This window comes from Crinia signifera, chromosome 5, assembly GCF_055691185.1.
Source record: "Crinia signifera chromosome 5, ASM5569118v1, whole genome shotgun sequence".
Lineage (NCBI taxonomy): Eukaryota > Metazoa > Chordata > Amphibia > Anura > Myobatrachidae > Crinia > Crinia signifera.
Window position 1 is genome coordinate 234934981 of NC_139221.1, and position 20233 is coordinate 234955213.

General features: G+C 41.8%; 1 protein-coding gene across 1 annotated transcript in view; it reads right to left on the reverse strand.

The window, feature by feature from the left end:
• Positions 1 to 238: 238 nt before the first annotated feature.
• Positions 239 to 20233, reverse strand: part of TRIM71 (tripartite motif containing 71) — a 78745-nt gene continuing 58750 nt past the window's right edge. Inside the window, exons 3-4 of the mRNA XM_083188664.1 lie at positions 5536 to 5670; positions 239 to 4236 (exon numbers count right to left, since the gene is read on the reverse strand). Coding sequence (XP_083044790.1) covers positions 2785 to 4236; positions 5536 to 5670 — 1587 coding nt within the window. The 3' untranslated portion in view covers positions 239 to 2784. The remainder of the gene's footprint in view (positions 4237 to 5535; positions 5671 to 20233) is intronic.

Consider the following 20233-nt stretch of genomic DNA (forward strand, 5'->3'; position numbering starts at 1 on the left):
TCAAACTGCTTTCAGCCGCATTTGATGCCAATTCAATCCCAATCCGCAGCCCCATGGCTTAGAAAGCAAATAGAAAAATAGACTGCAGGCAAAAAAATATATAGTACAGATGTGTGCTATATAGTCGAAATCAAAGGCGTTTTACTTGCCATCCGATTTGATCCCAATCGATTCGGGGTAGAATAGCAATCAAAATCGCACAGTGTGAACACCCCTTAAGACTTAATACATTTCAGCCCCTAATTCCCCCCCCCCCCCATAATGTTATTGGTGTGTGCAGCAAAAAACTACATATAGTACAGACCGATAAAGTCTGAGAAAATACGGCAAAATACAAGACTGATAGCACTGTAAATATGCCCACTGTCATACTATTTGGTAGATAGCTTAAACCATACTGTTTCATCACATCAATATCTTGCATACTAGACTAAAGTGATAAGAGTGTACCTGAACACCTACTGCCGAGTATGGTACTAAAGAATATACAAACTTTTTTTACCGCGTAAGTCCACCTGATGCAATATCAGGAAGACCAAAGACAACAATTATCAGCACTGGCTGAGGAAACTTTTGGCTAGTCACACATTGAAGTACAATCCCCTGTATGCTCTACTAGACCACGTAGGTGGAGGTCAGAATATGGCCAAGTACAACAGAGCTGACCTGATCAGACAATACCACTATAGCAACATAAAATAATCTCTACTCCTTATTTTACTACCTAGTAACACAAGTTAAAAAGCCATATATAAACACCTTTTAAGGGATTATATTTCTACCCAACTGGCTTAAGAACATTAAGTGCAGCCAAAATATAAATTGGAGCGAGTACTCTAAAGCTTGACATCCTTAAATCCAAACCACTGTTTGACAGATAACCCTTAATTCAGCCTTCTTTTCGGTGATCAGGGTTAAACAGGCTTTATCATATAAGAAACAAAATAAAAAGAAAGAAGTGCAAATTTGAGAGATAAAGAAAAAGGTGGTGCTGGTGTTGGTGGTGGGGTGCGTCCAATCTGGAATTTTACCTACTAAAATGTTCCCATTTAGATGACAGACCTGCCATTTCGGTAATAAACACAAGTGTACCACCTACTTTTAGAAGGCAGGTGTCACTGCTTATCAAGGGGGGCACCACTACAGTGGGAGGGTGCCGCCTGCATTTGCCAATAGTTGGAGGGTGGGAGCATTAGGGAGACCTAGTGCTTCTGAAGCAATAAGCCCATTCACATGTGCTTAAATGGTCACAATTTGGAAAGCATATGGCAAGAATAAAATATATGTTTTGTAAAATTATTTTTTGGCTTGCAGATTTAAAAATGATTTTCCCAAGTCAGAAAATAATGCCTAATAAAAAAGTCTTTGGTTGGGGGAAGAAGAAAATATAAAAAAAGAGGACTAGAAGAAGAAGTAAGATGGATCAGATAACACCATACTCCAGAAGAACAAAAAAATAGACGCAGCGATGGGATTATTCTCATTATTATTATCTCTTATTTTCATTTTTTTTCCTTGAAATTTTTACTTTTAAAAGTAATTTTCCTATAAAGAATACAATGTGATTCTAACCATTTATTTGTGTCTCCAAAATAATATGCGCAACGCTTCTAATGACAGAAATGATGGCCATGAATACAGGCTAAATACTGTTAGATTGCAATCCTTCTGTGATACATTCATGTATTTTCTAGTGATTTACGGAAATTTAAACTTTTAAAACTAGATTTGCACAACAACCACATTGCCATTTACAACAGTATGTCTGCACAACAACAGTTTCTTCAACATAAAAGATGTGGAAGTGGCAAGTACACATTTTGCTTTGTATAGTGTAGTAGAACATTGCTGTCTCTCTATTATGACCCATCACTGAAATCACTAAAATATATAACCTGGAGTTTTGTGACTGTGACGACCACAAAATGATTACGTTGTTTCAACAAGAAAATAACTTGACCTGTACATGTTGTGCTTCATCTTTGCGATAATTATCCCCTGCAGGGGATTCAACAGGAACATGTTAAAACATTCTTGCAATATTGACAAACACACACACACACACACACACACACCTGGCGCAGACTGGAATTTGCAAAAAATGAATGCAGAATTGGAGAATAAGCACATGACTTAAACAATCGATATGTACTATACTGGGGCTCACCGTACTTAGACGGCCCACAAGTATTACAGGAAACGGGACATTGGTTTTCAGTTACTGAGGTATGTGACGTTTGATCAGAAGAAAATAAAAACATTTTACATTATTTGTATGGAGGTATTTTTCATCTTGAAACGTACTGAGGTAATAATATTATAAGGCGTCCTCTGTTGCAGCAGCACAGGTAAAAGGAGGAATTACAATTTGGTTAAAGAGGACTCAAGCGTTTTTAACCTTAGAAAAAAAGTCTGTTTCAATATTTTTTTCCTGGTATTCTTTTAAAGTTTATAGCCCTTTCTGGCTTCTTCAGAAGAGATCTTTACATTCTCTTAACAGGTGCAGTCTTGCATTCTGTCATTTTGCTTCCATCATTCATATCTGAGGTAAGTTGATATTTTGTGCAGGTTCAGAAAAATAAAACATAACACCCCTCCTTCTAAGAGGTTTTGAGGTAGATTTTTTTTTCCCAATTTTTTGTTTTTATGGTTCACAGGCTCTATTTTTGTAAATTACAGTTTATGTTTACGAGAAAAAAAAAAATGAGGTAGGTGCTCAGTGATGTTGTATATTATAAAGTTCTTCATAGCATTTCCCTGAGACAGTTTTGTGTTGAAAATTGGTTACAAGGCCAGAATCCGGTTGTTACCAAAGTCGACAACAACAATTGTGCCATCGGGTGTAACAGCAATGCCAGATGGACGGTCCATCTGGCCAAAGCCACTTCCTTGAGTGCCAAATTTACACAGGAAGCTGCCATTAGGCTCAAATATTTGTACTCTGTGGTTTCTGGAGTCAGCCACTATAATGCGCCCTTCCTGGTCAACTGCCACACCTTGAGGCCGCAAAAACTGCCCATTGCCCGTGCCTTCAGTGCCCAAGAAATGTGCTGACTGGCAGTCCTGCTTTATAATAAGCAACCGGTGGTTGTTGAAATCAGTCACTACTAAGTATCCATCTTGACTGAATGCCACACCACGCGGCGAGTCAAAGTGCTTCCAGAGAGCACCTTCAAAGCCATACTTGTTTAGGAATGTCCCATCTGGACCAAACAACTGGACACGGTGGTTCCGCGTGTCAGAGACAAGGATTTTCCCCTCTGCATTAATAGCAACATCCCAAGGATAATTAAACTGCCCATTCTTGGTCCCTTTCTCCCCAAATTTCAGTAAGAACTGGCCCTCAAAAGTGAAGATTTGAACACGATGGTTGTCCTTATCTGCCACAACGATCCTACGAGAACTGTCACAAGCCACACCAGCAGGACGATCAAACTGACCAGGCCTTGATCCCAAACTGCCAAACTTATGGTGAAAAGTACCGCAAGGCTTGAAAATTTGAATGCGATTGTTGCTCCTATCAGCTATGATAATATATCCTTCTCTATCAACACTCACCCCCCAGGGGCGACAGAGCTTTCCATCATGATCACCCTCACCTCCAAAGGAAAGTGAAGGTAGACCGATACCCAAATAGCATCGACCGGATTTCACACTGACTTTAAAGGGGCTATTCTCAATGTGCTGATTGCACACCATTACTGAAATTAGATGTTCTCCTTCAAGCTGTGGCCTGTAAGTAACCAAGTATGTACCATTCATCTGATCATTAACTTCAGCTGCAAACAGATTCCCATCAGGACCCATCACCAGGACAGTTATCAGGTCACCGCCTGATAATCGGGTTTCTCCATCATGGTCATACCCAATAACTGTGAATGAGGCAACCTTGCCTTGAAGTGCCCGTTTTAAGCCTTCTCCTGTGGCTTTTGTTAGAGCTGCAAAAGCTCCACTACTGACTAAACCCATGGATTTGATGGCAAGATACAAGGCCTGATCAGGAGCTGTGAACATAATCCGGTCATCCTCTTGCAGCTGTAATAATCCCCTAGCATTCTTTAGATCTTGCACCTGTGCTAGAACACGGTCCCGAGCTCTAAGGATATCCATGGAACAACCTTCTTCTAAGACCTGCTGCACTGCATTGATTGTACTGTCCAGTTTATTAAGAGCCTGGTGGAGCTTATCAACTTGGTGGTAAAGAGACTTGGCTTTCACCTGACGAATCTTCTCAACCTGTGGATAAACACAACAGAGTAATTTAAAAGTCTAGTAAGACACTTCAATGAGGCTCATATTGCTGAACCCACAGTTTAATTCCATAAAGGATTTTAAAGCTACACATTTCAAAAGGTTTGCAAATTCAACTCAAACAGAACACCACTAAACAGCAGCAGGCCTCCTGTTATATGATGCATACCATGGTTTGTATCAAAAATTTAGGAAAATCTTAAAATTTAGGTATGGCAAGGGCATGATGGTTCTATTAGTACCATTTGGAGGACCCAGGGGTGACTCCGTGTAAGTTGACACTCAAATTTAAATATAGTTTTGTAAGTGGTATGGTCATGCAGCCTTACTGTAGACCATTATATGGGCCAGAGCGTGTATGTTATAATTCAGTGTTAGGGACCTCCAGTATCAGAAAATTCATGATGTTAGCCTGGAGGCTTACCATATCTTTGCCTATATATGTAACTAATAGCTCTGAATTATTTGACACCATGTAGTATTCAAACCTAATTTCTAATGACCCTTGGTGTGCTGGAATACTAGTTTTTTTTTCTTCTTGCGGGGAACACCACCTCCCTTTCCGCACCTGAGAGGTTTTGCTAAATTGGATGAGAAGCTTCCATTTTATATACTGCATGTTGTAAACCTTAAAATAATCTCCAAGTAGTGAATACAAACAGGAACAAGTATAAATTAGGCTTGCCATAATATTCTATGGCTAATTATAATCATAATAATATTCTGTGGCTGATTCAGTAAGCCACAGAACCCATATAAATATCATTCATTAAATAGGGACAGGAAAGCATGACTAGGTATAATGCATAACAGTGACCATTTTAAATATGTTGTATGGCCTTTCTATACAACCACCCCCTATTCTATCTTAGTGGGAGGCTCAATTAACCACAGGTGGTACCATGTAGTCTCTGTGTAAGGTGAAGTGCTAAAAGGTATACAACCAGAAACACACATTACATCTGCCCCACCACCTGCAGTGCAGCATAGTTCTGTCCATTTGAGAAAAAGTGCTTTACGATCAGGTCTGAATTAGGCCCATAGTACCAGCTATATAGATTGTGCATGCATATATATATATATATACACACACACACACACACACACACACACACACACTTTCACATGGTAAATGTGATACAGGGAACATAGAACAAAAGGTTACTAACCCTCCAAGTCACACAGCAGCACACAAACCCTTGTGTATGCCCATATGTACCATATACATAAACCCTTTAACATGGTAAATGTGATACGGGGAACATGAAACAAAATGTTACTAACCTTCCACAGCAGCTCGCATTCCCTCTCTTCGAGTGCCTTCTTGTGCCTCGATGTGACGGCTTTGATCTCTGATTGTGCAACTTTGGCTTTCATCTCAACTTGCTCTGCTAGCGCTTGGGCCTGCTCAAGGCTCAGCTGTGAATTGAAACAAGAAACCATGTTCACAATTAAAAAGTGCATTACCTTACATGCTACACATCTCTTGTAATGTTGCGCACACTAGCACCAGCACGTAGGTCACTCTGTTCACAGGACCCTTTCCTAATGCAGTATAAAGCGGTACATATTTAACCACTTCAGAAGGGCCACCGCTACCTGTCCTGCAAGCCATCTGTTGTTAGCAAAGGCTTTATTTCAACGTTCACAAAGACTTGAAAGGCATAGTGAGCACATGCACGGACACAACATACAACCACATATTATGTATACTGCTGTATTTGGTTTCAGTGAGCTCCGCGGAAAAAGTGGCTGCAAAAGATTTCAGCATCTTTGGTTGGTTTCCATTTTGCCCCAAACTTCACTACTTATTATTGATTTTTTGCTTTAAGTCTCCTATAGACAATAGGAGTAGATTATATATATTTAGATTTTGGATATAGGGTCAATTGGGAATCAAACCCAGGACCTTCGTGATGTGAGCAGTAATGTGACCATCAGTATTGTAAAGATTTTCCCAAAAACAAGGTTCACAGCGGACTACAAACATTAGCAAAAAAGAGAAAAGGGCTCATATTAAACCTACTATAGAAAATATTTAGAAGTTGAAAAAACAGGATTATTATGCCTAATTAACTGAGTGGCAACGTTCCTGTGAGCGATGTGCAAAACATCCGCTTTTTTGGCGCAATGCTTAACAAAACCTTCAATGAATTGACTTCAGGTCCTTTTCCGGCAACAACTAAAGTGATTCACATTCCTCAATTACGCCCGGGCATTTTTTGCACATCTCTCAACGTTGGCACTCAAAGGGTTAATTACCAAAAAGAAATTATTTTGCAAGTCTATTAAAAGTATGTGTAGATTATGTATCTCATAAATAAATGACAAACAATTAGTATTACTAACCAGTCATTTATACACGGCTGACACTGCACTAAGACTGGGATTTGAAAATAAACTCAGGACCATTTTCACCCACCCAGCACCATCCCTACAGGAGCAGCGGTAGAAGATTACTAATAAAGCAGGAACTCCTCACAAGCCTCCGCAGTGATAGAACAGGTGCACAGTGTCTTTTTGGACTGTACAATATGAAGTTTGCGTGAAAACATCACTGCACTTTGCACATGCTTACACTATGCCTCCAACCCATATTGTACCTCTACAGATCATAAGAGTTAAAGATCTCTACGTTGCTATAGGGTAGGGTGCAATATGTGACGGATCAAAATAGGGTAAATCAATCTGTGTCAATATTTTTTTTTTTTTTTTCAAAACGGTCGTGGACTGTCAAATTCACTGCCTTTTTTTTTTTCTTGACAATCAGCAGCAGTATTTGACGATCCAAGGACACTTGGAACATTGAATTCCAACTGACAAGTTACTGTTGGATCAAACCAAAAACGTCCCGGGTTTCTGACTGTTGAAACGTTCCAACAGTCAGTATTCTGGATTAAATACCCCCAAAATGTGTCTTCAGATGTGTTTTTCCTACTGCTGCAGTCGCGTCAGACATACCTTCTCAGCGCGACAAATCCCGTGAGAGACTGCATGCGCTAAGCATCTTTTCTAATGCAAATGTGCATCTCTGTTGTACTGCAACAAAATCCCTTTACGATGCTGCTCAGACTGATTTGTTATGTAATACTTTTATATCTGTGCATAACAGAGGGCCTTATTTTGGTTCATTCTTTCTGACAAAATCCTTCTTAGATGGGCAAAACCATGTGCACTGCAGGTGGGGCAGGTGTTACTTGTGCAGAGAGAATTAGATTTGGGTGGGGTTTTACTTCAAAGTGAGATCTATATTGCAGTGTAAAAATAAAGCAGTCAGTATTTTCCCTGCACAGAAACAAAATTACTCACCCAAATCTAATTCTCTCTGCACATGTTACATCTGCCCCCCCTGCAGTGCACATGGTTTTGTCCATCTAAGAAGGATTTTGTCAGAAAGAATGAACCAAAATAAGGCCCAGAGTCTGAATCTGTATAAAAGGTGCCAAGATGCAGTATCCCCTGTTTTATTTCCAGATTCAGTCAAACCGATATAGTGTATGGGGGGCCTTATGACTCACATTTAGGCAAAAGGTGGTCTGTGCAGCTCACTCACGCCAAACATCTTGCGCTGCATGACTTATTGAGGCTTGGTGTATGAAGATACACTATATGTCCAGCCATACATGAGCCGCTCAGTTCCAAATTTATTAGTTACGCCTACTTAATTTAAATATAGATAGCATTAGAATTGGCCAATACTGGCTGCAACTCCATGCTTAAAAGTATGATCAGACCAAACATCAGAATGGGAAGGAAATATGATCTAAGTGACTTTGACCATGGAATGATTGGTGGGTGACATGTTGTGGTATACACCAGATCTCCTCATATTTGCACACAACTGTCTTTAGACTTTAAGAAAAAGCACAAAAAAACCCTGAAAAACAGATCCAGTGAACAGCAGTTCCATACGGAGAACACATTGTTAATGAGAGGTCATAGGAGAATGGCCGGAGCATTCATGCTGACAAGGTGGTGACAGTAACAGAGACATCCATGCATTACAACAGTTGAGTTACAGAAAAGCCATCACCCATTTTTTACAAAATAAAAAACATAATAAATAGAACCCAAAGGATAAAGCAACGGAGACGGTATTCTATTATTTGGAGCTCCATGCTTTGAATATTGTATCTTGTTTTGTATGTGTTTTCAAAGCTCTGTATAACAAATCTCTACATAAAAGATCCTTTAAGAAAAGATCCCACCTGTTTTGAAATTGGGTTGTTATTGGAGAGCAACAGCTGCTGTTAACTATTACCAAAAGGACATTGGTCAAAGCAAACCCACCATTCAATGTAGCAACATTATTCCCTCCACCCCACAACAATGCATGAAAGGTTATAAGAAAGACAGACTGGGTGGCTGATGTCACAATCCCAAATTGCGCAGTGCAGTGATAACAAGACTCTAGTGAATGACCACCACTTCAACTGGAAGTAATAAAAGTGGATAATAAGACATGCTTTTATGACAGAGCTATAAGACTTGGACATTTAAAAAGATCTTTATTGTCAAGGAAGCAAAAGTGGTCATCCCTGGGTAAAAGCTGGTTAGATATTAACAACTACATATAGAATCAAGAGCACTACAATGAAAACTACGTAAGAGAAAAGAGATTTAGGAGTCACCATGTCAGATGACCTGAAAGCAGGCAAGCAATGTAACAAAGCAATGAGGAAGGTAAGGCAGATGCCTGGTTGCCTAGGGAGAGGAATCTGTAGCAGTAACAAAAGAAGTTATAATGCCACTGTATAGGTCATTGGTGCAGCCTCGTCTAGAATACTGTTCAGTTCTGGAACCATATCTCCAGAAGGAAGGATAGAAATACATTAGTGTAAAACAAGACAAGATCATTTAGTCTTTGCTAAAATAGATTAACATGTATCGTCTAGAGCAGAGAAGGAATATGGGGGACATAATAGACCCTTTCAAATATATTAACAGTTTTAACAAGGTACAGGATGGAGTCTTCAAAGGAAGAGAAATACTAAAAACACGAGAACATGCAACTCCTTTCCATTATCATCCCCATCCCTCTGAGTAACTCAGACATCCTCTTCTCCCTTATACCGTGTATCCCCACTTGACCCTATCACCTCTGCTGCCTCTTTCTGCCTGATCCCATCTTGCTCACCTCCTTAAATCTCTTACTCTCATTTATTTATTATTTATTTACAGTTTCTTATATAGCGCAGCAGATTCCGTTGCGCTTTACCATATTAAACAGCGATAAAACAAACTGGGTAACAACAGACAGACTTGGAGGTTAGAGGGTCCTGCTGCAAGCTTACAATCTATAGGGATATAAGATACCAGGGACATTAGATACCATCTCCTCTGCCATAAAGAAGGCTCGTCTCCACTATTCTTAAAAAGCCTACAATTAAATCAAAACACGCTCTCCAACTAGGAATCCACTCTCTCCTCCCTTTTGCATCTAAACTCCTTGAGTGTATGATCTGCAACCGTCTTACTGGGTTTGTTTCCTCCCACTCACTGCTTGATGGATTCCAGTCTGTATTCCATCCTCTACACTGAAATGAAACAGTCCTCACAAAATTCAGCAAATTACTTTATTGCTGCAAAATCTAAGAACCACTACTCTCTACTTATTCCCTTTGATACAGTCTGCAAATCCTTCACTTGGTCTACATGACACTGCCCTTTCCTGCCTGTCCTATCTCTCGGACTCCACCTACCCCCACTTCCACCAAATAGGTGTCCCCAAGGTTCTGTTCTTGGTCCTCTCCTTTTTGCTCTCTATACACCTTCTTTAGATGAGCTCATTAGCTCTTTTGCGATATCCTCTCTGTTCATCCGGACACTCAAATCTACCTTTCCAATGCTCTCTCCTCATATCTCCAACTGTCTCTCTGCTCTCTCTTCTTGGATGTCCCAGTGCTTTCTTAAACTCTACATGTCTAAGACAGAGCTGATCATCATCCCACTCTCCTGCAAAACTTCACTCTCCACAATTTCATGATGGCACAACTGTCTTGGCGTAATCCTTGACTCCTTCATACCATACATTCAGTACCTTTCACAAACCTGACAATTACATCTCAAAAAATATTTCCAGGATCAGACCCCCTCTCACCTAGGATGCCATACAGACCCGTATCCTCTCAACTCCAGACTGGACTAATGTAATCTATCTGGCATCCTTGACAACTGCCTATATCTACTTTAATCTATTCTAAATGCTGCTGCCCAGCTCATCTTTGTCTCCAAGCCTACTACGTCTACCTCCCCTCTCTTTCAAACCCTTGGCTGGCTTTCCTTTTCTTTCAGAATCCAAATAGAGCTGCTCATATTCACTCACTTACAAAGCTTTAAACCATTTTCTTAATTTTGATAATGCACACTGCCTCTCCTGCCTACCCGATTACCCCCTCCCAATCCTACCACCAGGACTTTGCAAGTTCTGCTCCTTTCTGCAGTATTCAATGCATTTCCCCACCAGACTTTATAAAACTTTGCCAAATCCATCCACTACTCATCCCAACTCCGTTCCATGCTCACTGTCTACCCCATCCATGTCACTCCAGTCAGCCCCTCCCATTTACAATGAAAACTCTACATCATGTGCTTTTCCTTCTCTTATTTACACCGGCTTCTTCTCCATACTCCCTTTGATGGCACCAAATGGTTCTGTTTTCTGCCGCCCAAGACTTCAGCATTGTTTCCTGATGTACCTAAGTTTATATACCCTGTACATTATTATTATATTTTATTTATATGGAGCCACAGGGGTTCCCGCAGGGCCCAATTCCAGAGTACACATAATCAAAACAGGAAAACCGTGACTTACAGTTAAAGACAATACAGGACAAGTACAGGATAAATGATTATAGGAACATCAGCCGATTACTACAACATAAGTACTGCTTTGGTGCAGTCGAAGACTACTGAAGTAAAAAAGGATAAGTACATGAGGTAAGAGATCCCTGCTTGTGAGAGCTTACATTCTAAAGACATGTCCTCCATTGCCGTGAACTGCAACTCTGTGTTCATTTTTTGCCTATTTACATACGCTGTAATTGGGCATCTCTTGTAATTATTATCCCTTGTGGTGAGAATACTGAGTATAATAATAATAATAATAATAATAATAATAATAATAAATAAAGCACTGAAACTAGGAGGTAGGTAGGGTAAGAGTCTGTGGAAAAGTTACTTCCCTGAAAAAAGGTAGTAGATAATTGGAACAGCCTTGATCAGAGGTGATAAAGGCCCAGACAATAGAGCAATTTAAAACACGCTTTTGACATAAAAATATCCTTACAAAGACTATGGGGAATATTCAATTGCTGTTGGAACTGCAGTCTTGTTGGAAAGATGCCAGTTTCCGACTTGAATAGGTCGAAAAGGGTTCTGACCTATTCAATGTCTGTTTTTTTCGACAGGTCGGAAACATGGGCAAATCCGCCAAGTTTTGGCCCCGTTTCCGGCAATCTCAACCAGATTTTAAAACAAGTCGGAGCCACCCGCCGGGTCCCACTTTGCTCACCTGTCCGGCCATCGGACGAAAGCAGCTCACCCGATGCCATTCCACCTCAGTTGCTCACCAGGTCCCGGCCAGGTGAACAACAGCAGCAACCAAATCTGAAAAGTAGGATGTGGCTGCTAATTGAATAGCCCAAGTCGGATCCATTCCGACAAAAGAATGTCAGAATGGATCAGACTTATAGACCCTTATAGGAACAAACAGGGTAGAACTTGCCCCCCCCCCAAAAATAATTATTGAAAAACCGTCAGATGAGCCGCAAGGATCTTGTCTGCCGTTAACATTTTATATTTCTAGAGTATGTTTGTATTATCCATTTTACATCGCAATGCTGGGTCAGGCCTGGAATCTCAATCCTGTATCCTGCGCCTTCACATTAAACCCGGTTCACAAATTACAGAGACTGACCCGGGTTTAACCCTTTATAACCCAATTTGAACTACCGGATTGGTTGACCTGGATTATAAGCTTTTGTGCTTTAACAGCACACCTCAACCAGGGTCGACACATCAACAATCCAGCAATTACCCGGGTCAGAGGTGAGGTGTAAATGGGGTACAGGTACAGTATCCCTTATCCAAATTATTCCGAAAACAATACATTCCATTTTTTTTTTATAAAAGCACTACTGGGGACATGATGTGTAACTGGCACTACTGGGGACATTTGTAACAGTACTACTGAGGACATGATATGTAACTGGCACTACTGGGGACATCTGTAACGGCACTACTGAGGACATGATGTGTAACTGGCACTACTGGGGACATTTGTAATAGTACTACTGAGGACATGATATGTAACTGGCACTACTGGGGACATCTGTAACAGTACTACTGAGGACATGATATGTAACTGGCACTACTGGGGACATCTGTAACGGCACTACTGAGGACATGATATGTAACTGTCACTACTAGGGACATCTGTAACAGCGCTACTGAGGACATGATATAATTACTGAAGTTAGAAACAGCTTTTACAGACCTACTTATTAGAGTATTGGAGGCTGACTAAGCCTTGGCTGGCTATAGAAATCTGGCTTTAGAAATTTTGTCAGAATTCAAAGTAGGAAGATTCTAAGTAGGAATATACAACCGCACACTGTCGCCTGGACTTGAACTGGACAGAAACTGAAGGAAACTACAATCAACATAAGTGCAACTCTTAACTGCTAAAACTTTAAATATTACTCTTTCTGCTTGCATATGCACTGTCTGTTTTAAAAATGCACAGCTGTACCTCTAATGACTTCACCTCTCCTGCTCTACCATTGATAATAGGTGTCCCCCAACATTTTATTCTTGGCCCTCTTCTTCTCTATCTTTACATGTCCTCTCTGGGTGAGCTTATTTACTCACTTAACTTCCACTACCACCTCTATGCTGATAATACTAAAATCTACCGATCCTTTCCTGATCTCTCTCCCTCTATCCTCACTCATATCTCCAACTGTCTCTCTGCTGTCTACTCTTGGATGACCCAGCACTTTTTTAGACTTAAAATATTAAAGACTAAGCTGACCTCTTCCGACCCTCCTGCATAAAACCTGACAATCTCTCAACCTAACCTGTCTAAGCTCACTTCTTCGCCTTCTGTGTCACCCCAGTCTGTCTAACCCTCCCCTTTAGAATGTAAGCTCTCACGAGCAGGGCCCTCTCTCCTTATGTGCCTTTCTTAGAATATATAAACCTTTGCCACCCTGATAATTGCTTCAGTGTCCTGTCCCCTGGTGCACCTATCCATATTAACCATGTACTTGTCCTAAACTGTCTTGTACTGTCATTTGTTATGTGTTTTTGATTATAACTATGCTCTGTAAAGCGCTGCGGAATCTGTGTGCGCTATATAAGAAACTGTTAATAAATAAATAAATAAATAATAACTGGCACTACTGGGGACATCTGTAACCGCACTACTGAGGACATGATATGTAACTGGCACTACTGAGGACATCTGTAATGGCACTACTGGGGACATGATATGTAACTGGCACTACTGGAGACATCTGTAACAGTACTACTGAGGACATGATATGTAACTGGCACTACTGGGGACATCTGTAACAGCGCTACTGAGGACATGATATGTAACTGGCACTACTGAGGACATCTGTAACGGCACTACTGAGGACATGATATGTAACTGACACTACTGGGGACATCTGTAACGGCACTACTGAGGACATGATATGTAACTGGCACTACTGGGGACATCTGTAACAGCACATAATATGTAACGGGCCTTAAATACATGCAAGAAAATGATTGCTTGGCATTTATATTCAGTGTCTGAGATTGTACACAAATTTTGTTTCATGTTATAAAACCTTGTTTTAGGAACAAATAAAATATATTTATTTCACTTACAGTTTCTTAACTAGCGCACACATATTCCGCAGCTCTTTACAGAGAATATTTGAACATTTACATCAGTCCCTGCCCTAGTGGAGCTTACAATCTATATTCCCCACCACATGTACATGCACACACAGACATACTAGGGTTAATTTTGATAGGAGCCAAGTGTAATTCATTTGTTTGTACAACATAAATGCAAAATTCTTCAAGATACATCATTGAAATATAAAAATATTCTGAAATACGGAATAATCTGGTCCCCAGCATTTTGGATAAGGGATACTCAACCTGTATATATAACTTTTTCTGTTACAGTGTCTGTTCCATAACTACTTTTTATTATTATTTATCTCAAAAGTATTGAGGAGCATGAAAATAATGTGGCAGCCACAAGAGTCACCCTGCTACCTGGACTAATGCTACATTTCTAGTAAATATCATCATTACTATTTCTCCAAACACACAAGCACTCTAGGAAAACAATTAAACAGTAGTAGTGGTACCATTGCAATATAACCTTCTATGGTCACATATGTGCATTCAGGGGTGGCTGTATGCTGCCTACACTCTGCAATTTATTTTTAATTACAAAGAACACATGCGATGCAAGCGTGTGCACACCCCTTGCCAGACATTTGAATACCGGCAGCAGGCAAGCAGGGGTGCTGGGATGGGCGCCCAACAATTGCATTCACCCATAATGTCTTTGTTGTTGTTTTTTAAATGAAGTTACACAGCAGTGGTAAAAGCAGTGACTGTGGTCAACCGTGAGACAAATGCTGTCGGCTGTAGCTGGCCCCTATTCAGAGACATCTTATAGATTGTAATCTTGCAGCAGGGCCCGCCTACCTCCTTCACTTGTGTTTCTGTGAGGAGACATGGAAAACATTAACTTTTGGTAGCTCTCGAGGACTGGAGTTGGCTACCCCAGGCATAGAGTATATGTGAGTGGTAGTAGTGGGGCTAGGCCCACTGTGTATGTCTTTCTAGTAGCCAATGAGAACTCTGAGGAGGAAGCGGGACCTCTCCTCATCTTTAGGGCTTGACAGAATATAAATAGATTAGGAATTGCTAAAAAAAGGGAGAAAAAAAAAAAAAAAAAAGAGAGAGAGCAGTGGTTATTGTGTGCCATGTGCACTTCACATGAAGTTCACAGCATTAAAATAGTAAGGGATGGGGTCTGGTCCAGGGGGTAGGAAACCTTATCCTAGGTGCAGCCAAGGGTCTGGATTCATCTAGGCAAGATTTGATAGTTTATATATATATGTAAATAATTTTTTATATATACATATTCTATACTTGCAGATAGGGGGCGGGATGCTACCGCATATGTACTAACATATGCGGCCAGCATCGGGCTGCGGTAACGGAGACCCCCGCGATACCTGTGATGTGGGCTGCGGGGGCAGGGCTGGTAACAGAAATCTTGGGGCCCTGTAAAATTATATTTCTGGGGCCCCCACCTAATCCCAAATCCACACAACCCTTTTCTGTACGAGCCTCATTTAAACTTTCGCTGCTCCAGATCCTGCTTTCAGGTGCAGACTTCTCTCGTTCTCAGTCCTGTTGGCCTGGCTCCTGGCTGCTGCCTTCTGCTGGCCTGTCACTTTCACAAAAGAACGCCGAGCACTACAAGCAGGCATGGAACAGACGACCTGCGCATGTGCTATAAAGTACAGGAGCCAGAGACTGAGGCTACAGTGCCAGCGGCAGGTATGGCTGTGCACCTGCGGCCACAGGCCATGTGCACACACAGAGTAGATGGCTCTAAACACCGAACGGCAGGGCGCACAAACAGTAGACAGCAGTGGCACACAGTGTCAGTCAGACTCAGCCACACACAGATGGTGCACAGTGGACGGCCTGGCCGCTAGGGTCACTGACAGGCCAGCGGCCGTGATGGGGCATGGAAGCTCTGGGGCCCTTGAGATTGCTGGGGCCCGTCACACTTGTCCCCCTGTCGCCTGCCCTGTGCGGGGGTCTCCGTCACCTCCCGGCGGCTGCCAGCGTCCCCCTGTGTCTCCTCCTCCCCCCTGAAGCCGGATGTCCTGCCGGCTGTGACACCAGGGGGAGGAGATGATCACAGGAGGACGGGAGGGGGTGGGCGCGCGGACGGCGGGCGGCGAAAGAAGCCCATAGGCTTCTATAGGGTATCGCCACCCAGAGGGTGGCGATACCCTCCCTTGCGAAAACGGGGCGGACGGGTATTGATACATAGGAAAATGCGGTAAAACGGGTGTTTTACCGCATTTTCCCGTTAGTACATCCCGCCCATAGTGTCATTTATTTAACATGTACCATACGATACATAATAAAAATAATGAATAAAACTTCCTATTGGGGAAAATAAAAGATCAATGAAGTCAACAGTGGCTTTGCTTTCTGTAACAAAGCGAATAAACCATATTTTAAATCTGGCGGCATGTTCTTCTAGGCTAGCTGCAAGTGACTCAATGCATTTTACAAGGATCCATAATTAAATTCACTTACATCTTGAAAAGACTGTCAGACCTGCACTGAACTCCGCAGCACCCAAATGGGCAGTCTTTGAGAAAGCTCCACAGGGAGTAGCCCCAGAGAAGCGTGGAGACTTGTAACCGTTCCTAACCATTGCCCATTTTTGATGGCTTTGTCTTATCTGGAGGTTCACCTTTTTCTAAACATGACAGTGGCACAGGCCTGAGCTCAATGAATTCATCTGCCACAGGGAAACAAAACCTTTTTTTTGTGTGGCCTAAATGACCCTTCTGTGAAACCAGATTTCTGACCCTTTGATGTGGGGAGATAACAGAATTACTTCCTCTGTGTTCTGCTAATGAGCTGCCCCTTCAGCAGTCTTCACAAAAGAACGGGGGAGGGGGGAGACCAATAGCCACCATTCAGCTGGACAGCCTACAGGGAGGCAGGAGGTGGAAGGTTCCAAATTACCTCATTTACTGCATCCTTTTCAAACCCGTGTTTACTCTAAATGGATTTCCTTCCAACTCCAAGTGGAAAAAAAAAAAAATCTGCCCTTTATCTTTGCTCTTATGCTAATTGAGCGGCCCAGCATACCTCACAGATGGCCTGCACACACGCAGGACTCTAGGATTGTCAAGGGTGTAACTGTCAATCCTATTAACACACACACACACACACACACACACACACACACACTGCCCCTGGCACCTATCGAGCACCTAATCTTTACAGTGGTCTGGCCAATACGTGGACTAGTGGTGCCATGAAATATTAAGTATAAAATCTATGTTAGGCGCTAGACTATTGGTTAATAAAGCAGATGTGCACTGCAAGTTCTTTAAACATTGTAACATGGCGCTTTTTTTTGCAGTGATGTTTATAAGCTGACAGTAAACTGTAATGAATCATTCAAATGTTGCAGCTCCCATTATACGGCCAATCTATTAAACAAAATTTACAGGATATCCCCCATAAAAACATGTTTACGAGTGGGGGCGCTCTCTGATTCGCTGGTGCGTCCTAAGGTGCAAATCAGATCATCTGTGTGAATATCGGCCATCTGAGTAACAATCAGGTCACTGAGGATGACCAGGGGTTTTAAGCTGCCGAAACCAGTGAAACTGCCATGGAGTACGGCACACCTTGAAAATGGGACACACGCCCCTTTTTAAAACGCTGCTGCCCTTAAATGGCAAATATGCTGTAGCTTAGAGCAGTGGTTCCCAACCCTGGTCCTCAAGTACCCCCAACAGCGCATGTTTTGCAGGTCTCCACACAGAATTACAAGTGCTATAATTAGCTCCACCTGTGGATCTTTTCAAATGTGCCTGAATAATGAGTGCACCTGCTGGGTGACCTGGAAAACGTGCACTGTTGGGGGTACTTGAGGACCAGGGTTGGGAACCACTGGCTTAGAGGATACAATACTTTTGCGGAAACAGATTCTGCACATGCACAGATCATCCAATATTATAAATGTCTGCAAGCCATGGGGTTTGGGTACATCTTTGAATTAGGCCCTTGTATCCAAAGGGAGTGGTCGAAATCACACGTTTATGTTCAAATTAAGGGGAATACCTTTAAACTGCATTTTAGAGACTGTACTTTGTACAGAGCGTTCTTCATTCATCTTTGCTGCAGTTGCGCCAAACAGCCCCTTGGCATGGTTGGTCCTCTGAGAGGCTGGTGGTGTCCTGGTGTCTTTTTTAATCTTATTTGCCAGAAAATGTGTATTAGATGCAACTAGGATGCACCAAGAGTCATGATAATTAATTATGTGACACTAAAGCCCCGTACACACGGGGGAGATATATTGCTCAGTTTCTCCTTTTCATCAGCGACCAGAGATGGTCGTTGATGAAAAAGAAACTGCCGGGGAAGCCCGGCAGTGGAAATCAGCTGGTCGCAGGAGCATGTCCCTGTGACCATCGATCACTAAAGGGGTAAAAACGGGAGCGCGCACCCGGCGATATATCGCCGGTGCACACTCCCATCGCGGGCAATATGGTCGCTTAGCGACCATATTTCCTGCGATATTACACAAAATCGCCCCCGTGTGTACGCACATTAAGATCTGTAGACCTTTGTGCGGTTAGGTCTGCAAAGTCCTATGATGCAGCAGCGGTGGCTTATTCCATATCAAATTATTTTGCTCTTCAGACACATAATCAGTCACACACAGATATACATCACATATCAAATAATGAAGCAGTCTCTCCTGGGTGTAAAAGCCACATTGCAGTGCGTCTTTAAAAAAATAAATAAAAAAAAATGCATTTTACACTCCTGACAATTTGAAGACACCAAATACCAGAGTAGGATGGGACTTGGCAGCTCACTCACTGCATGCATCTACTGCTGCATGGCCGATTCCCCTTTCAGACTTACGACCCAGGAACTTCCCTGCTCAAAAACCCAGGATTTTGCAATAGAGAAAATCCCACTTCTGATAAAGACCCCCTTTCACACTACTTCCCAGATCCAGAAGTTTCAGACATGAGATGTTTTCTTCTAGTCCTTAAGGCAGTGTCATCATAAGGGGACGGTTTGCAGGTACACAATAATGAGGTCATGCAAACGGGGGGACAGCCCTAAATTGACTGGGTGTGTGACAATCGTAAATAAATTTACATTCCATGTATAATACCAATAAACATTACAGTTTTCCTTTTCAAACACTTTTTATCCAAAGAATAATATTATTTTGTTCGGGTAATAAAAAATAATATGTGAAAGTCTTTAAAATATATCATGTAAACAAGACTCTTCACTCTATACCCTCTGGCCCTAGTAAACTTCTCTGCACGGTGTTCTCTTATGTGTGGCATCTGTCCCTCCCCAGCTATCACTGATGAACCATTGTTGATTGAAGGTCGATGAGAAGATCAAAATATGACGACAGTGTGCTCCTACTGAAAAATAAATGCCCATTTCCAACCTGCCCTTCATAGCGCCACAGTTTTTATTTTAACATTGAACAGTTTACAATAATCTCGAAGGTTGCATTCATCAACACGCAGCAGGAACATAGTGCGAGTAATCCATGGGTGAAAGTGAGCAGGATACTAAAGTCAGCATCATTTTAGTAAAGTCTGTGCTGTGTTTTTCATGCTGTATGTTTGGACATAGATCAATGTATCTCTATCCTACAGTATTCCATCTGCAGCTTACAGGCATGTCATACCAATTGGAATCTGCCTGTAGAACAGGACTGAAAATAGAATTCTAGTCAACTGGGGTGAGGTCATTACGCCGATCCTATCAAGTACGACATGCATTAGGTCAATCACTGAAGGTCAACAACAAATAGGTCAACAATGGGAAGGTTGACAGTCAAAACGTGGTGCAGTTTATCCTGTGTTCATGTCGAGACAGTCGACATTTGGGCAAAAAAACCCTGTGAAAACACCACGTCGACCTAATGACCTAGACCCATGTCGACCAACTTATGGTCGACCATGTGATCTACACCCATTAGTTCATCTGGCGAGGTATAAACAGACAGTAAAACATGGTGGAATGTCTGCATGCTGGACACCAACATTAATACATTGTTTGCCATTTAAGTATTTTCCACTGCCATTTGGAAAATACACTTATCCCAGAATGCGGTGTAGCCGGCTATATAAAATACTTGCCTAGTTATTACCTC